Source organism: Lupinus angustifolius, chromosome LG05 (assembly GCF_001865875.1).
Source record: "Lupinus angustifolius cultivar Tanjil chromosome LG05, LupAngTanjil_v1.0, whole genome shotgun sequence".
Taxonomy (NCBI): domain Eukaryota; kingdom Viridiplantae; phylum Streptophyta; class Magnoliopsida; order Fabales; family Fabaceae; genus Lupinus; species Lupinus angustifolius.
The window spans coordinates 23,440,188-23,452,831 of record NC_032013.1 but is presented as its reverse complement, the minus strand read 5'-3'; the positions used below and the strand labels follow the sequence as shown (position 1 = coordinate 23,452,831).

Below are 12,644 nucleotides of genomic sequence, written 5' to 3'. Positions count from 1 at the left end.
GGTTCGGGCCGAAGTTCATTATGAACACATCTTTTATCTAAAAAATTATGACTCTTCATATATTACTTACTCTCTAATTAGTCAAAAAATATATAATCATTAAATTTCAAATTTAAATATATATTTTAATCAATCAAAGTAAATAACACATATGATAACACATTTTATGAAATATTAAATATGCTAATGAGTTAAATTCATTATACAATACCAAGTAGTAGTCTATAGAACATGACAATGACATGCATCAGAAGCTTTAATAAAGCTAATAGGATATAATGAGGACAACATTCTGAACCTAGAATACTTAGAACTATATTTAAAAAATGCAATAAAAATGAGTGCATCTCCACAAGATTTAAAACAATATTCTACATCACTTAAGATATCATATCATACTTTATTTATTCCTTTCCAAAGGTATATGATCAACTTTATTAGTCGGTCCATTTTGTAATTGAGAATTCGAGGAAGGGAAAGGGCCACTTTATTATTATAATTATTACATTGCATGCAGCTTTACACATAACTTTAGTAAATGTATTCTTTGAAGAGTAAAATATATATTCTTCAAAAATATTAAATAGATATTAGATTAATCAATATTAACATTTTTATAACCTTGATTAAGACTATTTTGACTCATAATCTTAATCTTTGAGCATTATTTCTATTTTTAATTATAATGATTAAAATAAATATTCATTCCATATTTTTGTAACCCTGAAAGTATATCTGATTATTTGCTTTAAACTTATACTTTTTTTTCCTCTTGTGGCTAATCATTTATAGTGTGACTTTTAACTATTTTATTGGTTAGGATATCATCACTCTATAGCTAAGGAATTAACTTTTTTTTGGGTATATGATTACTCCTATCAATAAATGTCGTTATTAAGAATTGAGTCTTTAATCTTTTAGTTATCCCGAAAATCTAACAAGACCCTTACACAATTAAACTAACAACTTGTTAAATTGATTTTTAACTATTGTATTGGGCAGCTAGGATTTCTCTAGCTAGCTAGTTCTATAGGGTTTTGGAAAAAATCTTAATGTGAAATCTCCCACTATCTTTAAATTTATCGTATATGCTAGCTATGCTCATAAGATTCTTTTTAGTGATAATTACACACAATAACTTTTTTTACCCTAATTACTGTAACGCCTTGTCAAGTTGAATTAAAATTTTCATTGAGCAGCAAACACTTGATTGATAAGAGAATATCCATGAGAGTTGTTAATAAACTTTTGAAGAAAAATAGAATTTCTATGGTTTTTGCAAAAGAAAATTGTAACACTTTTTGGCAAGCATCTCTTATATCTTGTTTAATAATTATGCTCTTTAAATATATTTTTATTTATTGATAAAAACACTTTTATCAATAAAAAATTATTATCCTATTTTTGTATACCATTCATGCATTTATGATGGTACTATAAATGATTACGTTTTTTTGTGTCTCCCAATAAATAAATAAACTAACTGTTAGCTCAACTAACTTATTTGCATATGTGGGTCACATACATACTCACATGTGTGCATGCCATTCATTTTCCTAAAGGACCAAAAATTATTATTTTTTAATAGGTGGGTCTAATTTTCGAAAGTATTAGTAAGAAAGATTTATACATTTTTTTTTTAAAAATTGACGATGATTAAATATAAATAGTGAATGATGCAATGATAATATATAAAACTTATACATTGGATATGTTTTATCTCTTTATTATTTCATTTGTTAAAGTATGAGTGGTTTATGACTTTATGTGTGGTTTGCATGTGTATGTATGACTTGGCACTTGAAGGACACAACATTCTTCAGAATAATTCTGAATTCCAAGTTTAATACATAAAATTATATATATTAAAAATATTAAATTTTACATATAATATATTTTAATAAATAAAATATTTATAATGATAAAGTTTTAGAATTTTAAAGAAAATATTTATAATGATAAATTTTATAATAAATAAAAAATCACTCAAAGCAAGTGATAACAAAATAGATAGAAATTTAAAGAAAATGATCTATACAAAAAAATTGAAAAGACAAAAAAACAAATAAAAGATAATTTGAACAAAATGGTAGAGATTCATATGAAAAAGAAAATAAAGAGAACAAAACGTTATGATAAATTAGAAGAAGAAGAAAGGAACCCATAGACATGAGAAATAAAAGTTAGCTATATATATAATTAATAAAATTACTTTCTAAACCACTTTTTTATAATCATATGATAATTCTTAACCACTTTTAAAAGAAAAGAAAAGAACAGAAAAGAAAATTACTTTCTAAACCACTTTTTATATAATCATATGATAATTCTTAATCAAATAAAATTAATTCTTATATGTCACTTTCCTAAACCACTTCCCACGTGTTTGACCAAAAAACTTGCACTTTTAGTTATATATATATGCAAGAAATTTTCACTTTCAGTTAATATATGTGCATATACAATATAAAGTTTTTTACATTGTCAGTATATTGTCTACTATTGATTTGTATTACTTTTGTTTGAGAGTCAATGATGATTAACAAATCAATTATGGATGATTTACTGACAATGTAAAATACACTTAAACTGTCAGTATATACATATTAAATCTTTCACGGAATTCTATACTATTATTATCAATGATGACTGCATAATAAATATGAGAATTTTGTCCCCACATATATTTTGATTAATTAAACTAATTCAGACTATTGAATACACTGATTTATTAAAACCATTATATTCAGTATTTTCTTTACAATTTTGGTTTAGATTTATGCATATTGAACTCTAATGTATAAAATGCACATTAGAATAGTCCCTCCAATTATATATATATATATATTATATTCATGTGTAGAATTGCATAATTAACATCACCATTTTTTCCTTTTTGAAAATGAGTTTTTCCCAAAGGTACGTAAGTTTATATATTTTTACTTTTTAGACTAGTGGTATATTTCATTAATTTAACACTTAAGAAAAAGACTTATTTAAGAAAAATTGAACTGTTCTCCACCTGTACCAATTTACATAGGTTGAGTATCTTTGTCTTGACAAGTACAAAAATAATAATCCAGGTTGTAAAATTTGTTGTCTACAATAAAATAAAATGTTATTCCAGAATCTTTTCTTGCTATTGAATGAGATTCCTCTTGGAAGTGATTATTTCTTCTGAGTTTTAAACGTAAAAATATAATCACATTTTAAATAAAAATAACACAAATATTAATATATATTGTTTTTATTTTGATATTCCCACTCTAGTAAAGATGTCTACATTTTATGACTAATGAGTTAATCCATCCTATGATATTTGACTGGGATTATTTCTCGAGATAAGTATTGTTTACAAAAAAAAATTAAATTCTTCCACTTTTCGTTATTATGTTGTTCAGAGAACCTTACACTTTTATAATATATTTGGTCTTTTTGAAAACCACCAATAATAAAAAGGTAAAATTCCTTAAAGCCCCTTTCTCATAAGCTTTCCTTTCCATTATTTCTTGTTCACTTCATCTTCATCTTCATCATATATCTTCCTCTTATTCTCTGTCAGAACATTTTCTTCATTCTCCTCTTCTCATTTTACTGAAATACCCTTTTCTCCTCTGCTCTTATTTTCACTCTTACCACTTACCAAAACAATCATTCCTTTTACCCCATTTTCAACCATTTCCTTCAAATCCATTCACAGATTCATACTCTTCAACTTCACTCTTCTCCCAACATTTTTCATACTTAACTAGTTGTGTTTTGTTTCTTCATTTCTCACTTTGCAAATTCCTATAACCCCTTTACCACTTTCTCTTTTCAACTAAGTTGGGTTTTGAGAAAAGTTAATAAAGGAAGAAACTTTCCATTTTGGGTCATGAGATTTGGTGTATTCAAGTTCATCATTCCCTTGTTCTGAGTTTAGGCTTTTGCACTGTGTTATTCAGATCTCTCTGTAACTCATAAAATTCAAAGGTAACTCTTTTAACTTATCAGCACTTTGCAGCATTGTACAAATTCATGGCTTTAGTTGTTAAGAAATGGCTTTGTCTCTTTTCAATTTTCACCCTTTTTGTGTTGTTGTTCTTATCTTTTAAGTCTTGTTGTTGAAATTAATATGCAAAATTCAAGGTACCAAACGTGATGCTCATAGTAGCTTATTGAATTTCTGAGCTTTGGAGGCTATTCCTATTTCAGGTACCAAACATGAACACTTTTTACCACACTTGTTTATTTCAATGTTTTTTCCATAGCCCTTCAAATTTGTTACCTTTCCTTACCTAATGTTCCTATTAGTTAAGTGTTTTTTATGTCTTGTCATTGCAATGTTGTACAACACAGGTTTTTGGTATAATTGCCAAGTTGGAAATTGAGCATCTTTCACATGCAAATGTGACTTGGGAAATAGGATTCACTTGTTACATCTCTTAATTTATCACTCTTTGGCATATATAGAAATGATTAGAAGGGAGTATTTGTGCCTCCTAATGTTACCTTTGCTGCTGTGTGTTTTTATCGGCTTTTTGCTACATCCGGTTGTGGCAGCAGTGATACCATTGGGTTCCAAACTTTCTGTGTTGGATAATGATTATTGGGTTTCCTCGAATGGCGATTTTGTAATTGGATTCTTTAACACTTCGGATGAACCTAACCAGTATAGTGTTGGCATTCGTTTCAATTCGAAGTCTATACCGTATAGCCAACAAAAAGTGGTTTGGGTTGCAGGAGCCCATGTCGCAGTTGGTAACGTATCCTATTTCCAACTCACCTTGGATGGAGAACTGGTCCTGTTTGATTCATTACAAGGAGCCACAACATGGACCAGTGGAACGGGGAATCGGTCTGTTGTATCAGCTTCTCTTCATGACAATGGTAATTTCGCTCTGATAGATAGAGAGCAAAACATCATTTGGCAAAGTTTTGATACTCCATCTGATACATTACTCCCAGGACAAACATTTTCTGCTTATCAAATACTTCGTCCTGCATCGAAGAATCCCATCTCCAGCTACTACAGTCTTTACATGAATGCTTCGAGTTATTTGCAGCTTCGTTGGAAGAGTAATATTACCTACTGGGTCAGTGAAAGCCCTTCTGCTTCAAATCTCACTGCTTCTCTTACCACCAGTGGTGCTTTGCAACTTGTAGACCAAAGTTTCAAACCTGTCTGGAGTGTGTTTGGAGAAGACCACAATGATACTGTGAATTACCGGTTTCTTAAGCTAGATGCTGATGGAAATCTCCGGTTATATTCATGGATTGAAGCTTCACAATCATGGAGATCAGTCTGGCAAGCTGTCGAGAACCAGTGCAAGGTCTTTGCAACGTGTGGTGAACGTGGTATCTGTGTCTTAACTGCTTCAGGTTCTGCTGATTGCTCGTGCCCGTTTGAGAAAACTGAGAATGACAAATGTTTTGTTCCATATGAGCAAGATTGTAAATCTGGCTCTACTATGCAAACATATAAGAACATGTATCTATATGGAATTTACCCCCCTGATGATTCAGTTGTCATAAGCAGTTTACAGCGATGCCAGCAGTTGTGCTTGAATGACCTAGACTGTACGGTTGCAACCTTTACCAACGATGGTAGTCCACAATGCTCGATAAAGAAAACCGAGTATTTATCCGGCTATGCAGATCCATCTATAAGCTCAGTGTCATTTGTTAAGAAATGCTCAGGTCCGTTTGCTGTAAACCCTGATCTCATGAAATCACCTCCGCCAAAGCTGCCTCCTAGCCTTTGTGTTCGTTGTCTAATAGGAGCATCGTCGGGCACGTTTCTCATTGTTGCTATCCTCCAGCTAGGATTTGTTTTCTACATCTGCAAAAGAAAAAACTCTAATAGGAAAGAAGCCAATCCTGCTTTCACATACCCAGATTCAAAGGGCTTGGTTGTCTTATCCTTCTCAGAAATCAAGAGCCTCACCGAGGATTTCAAGAATCAAATCAGATCAAATATGTTCAAAGGCATGCTACCGAACAATTGCTTGATTGCAGTTAAAGACCTGAATGCATCGATAGAAGAAAGGAAGTTCCGGAGCGCTGTTGTGAAGATGGGGAACATCCATCACAAGAACATTGTGAAGCTGGAGGGTTATTGTTGCGAGCTTAATCATAGATTCTTAGTGTATGAATATGCCAAAAATGGTTCAGTCGATAAATACATAGATGATTCTACTCTATGCAGGAAGCTAATTTGGAGCAAGAGGATCGAAATATGCTCGAGTGTGGCGAAGGCCATATCCTATTTGCACTCTGGTTGTAGGGAGTTTGTAAGCCATGGAAACTTGAAGTGTGAGAATGTGATATTGGACGAAAACTTCGAGGCCAAGGTAACTGATTTCGGGTTCACAATAATAAATAGTGAAGCCTCATATTGCAGTGCTTCAGCTGAGAAAGATGTAGCAGATTTCGGCAATTTAGTGTTAACCTTGTTGACTGGATGTAGAGATCACGAAGAACTTTGTGAATGGACTTATAAAGAATGGATCGAAGGAAGGGCAAGCAACGTGGTTGATAAAAGAATCGACGGTGGTGCCGATTCAGAGGAACTGGAGCGCGCATTAAGAATTGCGTTTTGGTGCCTTCAAACGGAAGAACTCCGAAGGCCTTCTATGTGTGAGGTAGTAAGAGTACTAGATGGCACTTTAAGTGTTGATCCTCCACCACCTCCATTTGCCTTAGAGGAAAATGATACATAAGAGAATGGTTCAGAAGTAATTTGTGGCATTAATGCTTGCTTTAATTTGTAGGAACTTCTGTATTTTTTTTCTCAATTTTAGTTAACTTCATATTCAAGGTGTATTGTAGGACTAACATCTTCTAGTTGAAAAAAAAACATGTTAATTATTTTTGTCCCAAATCTATATGATGGGGTTAATTTCAGATTTCAGCATATAAGTTTCCATTTGTGAGCACATAATCAAAATTGTGCATTTATTTGTTGTTGGCTATGTGTATCTTGATCAAATGGGTGATTATGCTAAGATTATATTGTACATGCAACTACCATCATTTGTGTAGTTTTCTCTAATTGTGTGTGCTCACATCAATGTGAGATAATGTGTGGGAAAGTGATGTATAAGAGTATTTCATTCACATTTTTATATAGTATTTGCAACTTTCCCCAAAGGAATGAGAAAATTTGATTTTTCACCTAAATAGTATCTATCAACTCAAGGATAGTCATTTAAGTAGTGAAACAAACTATTTGTGTTTACCGGCAAATTATTGATCTAGTGGTGTAAGGTTCCATTAGATAACTAGGATGATCAAAAGGTCAATAGTTCAAATCTTGGGAGTGACACTTGTTGAAAGGGGTAAACTATACATCCTGAAAGAGATTAATTCCTTACCCAAAAGGATGAAAGGATACCATTGGTAGGAAAAAAAACTATTTATGTTAATTGTGTAACAAAAACTATTATTACCTACAAAATATTAAAACACATTCAACTTATATTAATATAAAATTATTTATATAGTATACCAGCAGGTTTTGTATCATAGATAGAAGCTACCCTTTGGCATACAAAGAGAACAAAATAAAATATGGCACCTTTTCCCACCAATTTTTAGAATCAAAATGTTTTATTTTTTATTATTATTTCATGTTGTTTTTGTTTTGTATAGAATATTCTAAATATGTACCTATTCCCTCACTATATTGGACGCTCTAGCCTTGGGAAAGTGATGGTATTGTCAAACATTCTCTATAAATAACTTATTGATTATGAGCTTATTAAGTAATAGTATGTTTAAATAAAATCATTTAATAATCATCATTAGATAGAAAATTTGAATAAGGTCATTTACCAAACTACCATTACGACAAATTTTTTATTAAAATAATCTAAGTTCATTCTCTTTTATGTTAATATGAAAATAATCAATTAACTATCCAAATTTATTAATTATGTTATTATTTCAGGTTAATCTTATTTAAGTCAAGGTCGATGTGAGTTTGGATTCAAACAAATGACCCTATCGATCTATCGAATCATATTTAGAATATTCAAGTTAAGCTAAACTCACCATAGCGTAACCCAACTATTATTATGGGTTAATGCATTATACCTTATATCTTATGATGCTTAGAATCAAAATATTACATATTTGCTAGTTGTTATTGTGATGACTATATATAGGATAAGTTTAGCATAAACCAAACATAAAGGGTATTTTTCTGTGTCTGGCCACCTTTAGAAATTCAAAAACTGAGCTTTTCAACTAATTCTTGTGCTAAAGTGCATATAGTAAAGACGTATTTATGATTTACCTGCGTCATGAAATGGCATCATATTCAACAAGAACTCAAATGAAGTGGCAAACACTTGAAGAAAAAAAGCAGCACAAATCAATGGTTAGGCCTTATGAGTATACTACTACTTCTTTTGGCTCCCAAGAACATGTTATTAAGAATGTTGAGGAGGATAATGAAGGAAGTGTTTGTTCAAGTGGTTTTGTTACACCAAAGGGTAAAAGGTTTAGAATACAAGAGGTTATAACTTGTCCACTAGCTCCAAAGAAGAGAAGAGTGATTTCCAACTTCTCATCAAAAAGAGCAATAACATTTTTTGCTTCATCTGATATAGAGTTATTCTTCTTTGCTGCATTCAGAAATGTATCAGCTTGAAGTTCACTTCACTTCACTTTGGTTTTTTGTTTAGAGGTGACTGATATTGCTTTATGATAAAAAATTGTTGACCCTTTGAAAAGTGGTAGTTTTTATGATCATTTTGTAGTGTGCAATTGTGTTATCTTGTTATTAGGCATGACCTTTTTTTATTCTTAATCCTCCATCCCTTCATCAATGTAACTTGTGTTACTATAATAAGTTGATTAAAGTTCATCAAAGAAAAAGTTGATTAGTTAATATATACTTTGTTAGATTAATATGATGATATATATTATTCATTCCAAAGTTAAACTTACATAATATATGTTATATGCTTGCTCTCTTTGCATGAATGTTACATGGGTAGTGTTATCACCACACAACAGATATAAAAGAGAGGGAAAAAAGAAAAGAAAAAACAGCTTTTGAGATGAAGTGAATGCTTTTGGATATTCAATCTTCAAGCCCTTTTATTATCTCTTTTCCTTCTTCCTTTTGTCATTGATACTGATCAAATGCACTCCACACACAATGCATCTATTATCTTTTCTCTGCTAAGTCTTCTTTCTTATTATAAATATTCTTTATGCACTGCAAAAATTTGTACTTTCATGTGTCCACTCTTACTTTATAGGACTAAAGTTGCATGCATCTAAATCATAAAGATGGCATCAGCTGAAAAATAAAATGTTGGGTGTCATTATCATTGTGACCCTTACCTTTAGAAAAAGAATGGGAAAAAATGAAAATAAAAGTACTATCCATAATGCTGTAAAATGAGAATCCAAAGAGAGAAAGGGTTGTAATGAAAACATGCAACAAAAAAGTGATAATAATATAGATAAATCATGCTAGTTTTGGATTTATTATATGGTGAGTTCATGACCTAAATGCATGGTATGATGGTGTCCTATATACAAAGAGGAAACACTTATGCTTTGCTTGAGAGTGAGGTTTTAGAGGGTAATGGATGACTTTGAAAAGTCTTCTCCTTATTTGGGAGTTAGATGAAGAAGAGGGGAAGATTTTCTAGGGTTTCTCAAACTCTTTAAAACTAAGTTTCCTCAGTTTAAAATTTTTTAGAGATAAAATGTCAAAATAGTTAAATATGTTTAGTAATATTATATAATTATACATTATTGTTAATTTCTCATTGTTAATTACATTTTTAAAGGAAAATAGAAAAATATTCTTATATTATCATTAATGTATCATCATTCATCTAAATTTCATACTCTCAAATAAGATAGATGATTTCCTTCCTTTTCGCTTCCTCCCATTTCTTAACCCTTTGATCTCTCTTTTCCTTTCCCTCCTAACTCCTAAACAAAACCTTAGGCTTTGTTTCGAAGCGAGGTTTCGGAGGAGAAGAGAAATTATGGCTTTGGAAAGCCTCCTTTGGTAGTTGGAAGAAAGAAAGATGAAGGATTTCGAGGGTCTCTCTAACCATTCATGTGTCTATTTTTGAAGTTCCCTCAATTTGAGTTTTGGAGATAAAATGTTAAAATAACTAAATATTTTTTATAATATTATTCATTTCTCATTGTTAATTACATTTTTAAAGGAAAAATAAAAATAAAAATACTGTTATGTTATCGTTAGTATACTCTCTCTCTTCTAAATTTTATACTCCAAACAAGGGGATGCTTTCTTTCCTTTTCCTTTCCATTCCTCCCCTTCCTAACCCTTTGGTCCATCTCCTTTCCTTTCTCTCATAGCTCACAAACAAAGCCTTAAGCATGTTATTGGAGATCAAAAGCTACCATAATACATTTTGCATATTTTGCACATTTTACACATGTGATTAATATCTTAGTTAGTTTGTTAAGTTGTTACTTGTATCACAAGTTATCATTGTATTGTGTATATAAGCATATGACTTGTAATTCTTTAAAGCAATGAAGATTCACAATATTCATTTTATGCTTCCGCATTATTTTCGCAATACATGTGTTTGCAAGTTGAGTTTTGAAGAATAATAAAAAAATAAGAGGCTTACAAGTCACAAAATATACTTATAAGATGACTTTGAAGTCTTCTTTCACCATTCATTCTTCTCAAAAATTCAATTCGAGAAAGTTATGGGAGAGAGGGAAAGGCACATGGATAAGGAGAATCTATGAAGAAGCTCGAGCGGGTGGTGATCATTTTACAATATTGTTTTTGTTTGGATACTTTGAGAAGGTGAATTATTTATTTTCCTTGTAATTTGGATTTCATAAATTTTAATTCTTCGTTGTATAAACTATAAAGCATCATGTATCTCTTAATAAGGGCACAATATAAGTGCCACAAAACTCTCCTTAACGAATAATAATGTAACTTCATTTTCATAAACTCGAAAATTAAGATTAAACTACAATAATTTATGTGCTTGATATTATTAAAGTCATAATTTAGCTATGTATGCTCTGTCACATTAAAAACATTATTGATACTATAATTCACACGACGTAAGATAAATCTATTGGTCACTTAAAAATACACAATTGTAGAGGAAAGTCTACTATCTAGTGGAAAATTTAATTCCTACTAGTGAACATTTTAAACTACCCCAATTAGATAAACTCAGTGACTAAATTTGATGCTGGCATGGAGTTGTAGTGGGTGTGTAGCATGTATAGCAATATGGTATTATTGTATTGAAATTTCTATTTTAAGGTACCAACTAAGATATTAAGAATACTAATGTGACATTACATAGATATAAGTGATTTTAATAACTTGCTCACATGTTTAGTTAAAGAATGAAAAAAAAAACATTTAACAGGTATACAGATTTGTTGTTGAAGAGAGCTAACACTAGAATTTCATTTTGACATTATATTTTCCATTCACTAATTATTTAATACAAACAATGTGCAACTTTGATTTTGTTTCATATTTTAAAGATTAAGTGAAATAAATTGTGAAAATAATAAAATGTTAAAAATATAAATATCTAAAAAAATTCATATGGAAATAACTTAATTTTTGTAAATACTTAATTACATCATTTTTTTGAAGTGTTGTAATTATTCTCCACTTGATAGTTATTAACAAATTAATCTCTTTCAAAATGAAATATCACAAAAATCGATTTTGCTCCTTCAACAAAGTCTTCTTATTTTGCCCACCAACAAAGTCTTCTTATTTTGCCCACATGGAGTTATGTACTTTTGTTCTAGACTTCTTCTAGGAGTAAACTTTGGTTGTTTAAATAGTTCATATTATTTCCTATAAAATTATTTTAGGCAATTATAACAAAATATAAATGTTAAAAGAGATTTTTATCTGTAGTTAAATTTAACTTGTATCTCCTTTTGCTTTTAATCAAGCCAGTAATAATGTGGTGGGACTTAGTATAATTATAAAAACAAATACATTGATTATATATAAACTTGCAACAAAATACAGCATAAGCACAGTTTCTTAGAATTTAAAAAAGAATATATAAAAGGTAACATGTGAAGACTTTATAACACACCATAACATTTACTGTTAGCAGAGAAGGACAATTCTTGTGTGTGTCCCCAAATTTGTCCCGTGAACCTCTCTTAAGGTCCCCACATGCCATAAAAATGTTTGGTGGGGATGCCAAGTTGCAACACTCATATTTTCACATTTGTTAAGAGCCACTAAATTATGCAAATTACTAAATAATATGTTATCATAATCAAAATAGTAATGTCTCATAAGACAATTACCTTATGTTTATATTCCATTTTTATTTTTAGCTTAAATTTTGCTCATCTTTTACACTGACATTCAATATTTGATCCGAACTTGTAGTCACATTAATTCACTTTGATCTCAAATTCTTAACAAACTCATTTAACATTATAGTTAGTGCTTTTTTAAGGCTCTCCTTGATAATGATATTTTAATCATATTTGAAAATTCAAAATTTTAATGAATTTCTGACATTAATAAATTCTTAAATTTCAGTTTTTTTCAAAAGGGAAAGAAATAAGCATAAAAAACCCAACTTAAAAATTGATTAGTTGATCTTTAAAATATTTTATTGATATTTAGATTAAGTAAAAAT

General features: G+C 30.2%; 1 protein-coding gene across 3 annotated transcripts; it reads left to right on the top strand.

Annotated features, from left to right (window-relative positions):
- On the top strand, positions 3,518 to 6,909 carry LOC109348234 (G-type lectin S-receptor-like serine/threonine-protein kinase SD3-1). 3 transcript variants are annotated; one of them, XM_019588545.1, is made up of 3 exons: positions 3,518 to 3,972; positions 4,129 to 4,194; positions 4,339 to 6,909. In XM_019588545.1, the coding sequence occupies exon 3, from the start codon at positions 4,455 to 4,457 to the stop codon at positions 6,699 to 6,701; it is 2,247 nt and encodes a 748-aa protein (XP_019444090.1). In that variant the 5' UTR covers positions 3,518 to 3,972; positions 4,129 to 4,194; positions 4,339 to 4,454; the 3' UTR covers positions 6,702 to 6,909. The 3 variants fall into 3 exon arrangements, with proteins under 3 accessions (XP_019444090.1, XP_019444091.1, XP_019444089.1); XM_019588546.1 differs by lacking the exon at positions 4,129 to 4,194; XM_019588544.1 differs by having other exon boundaries at positions 3,518 to 4,194.

Coding starts and splice junctions, on each gene's coding strand:
- LOC109348234 (XM_019588546.1), top strand. CDS start 4,455: ATGATTAGAAGGGAGTATTTGTGCCTCCTAATGTTACCTTTGCTGCTG.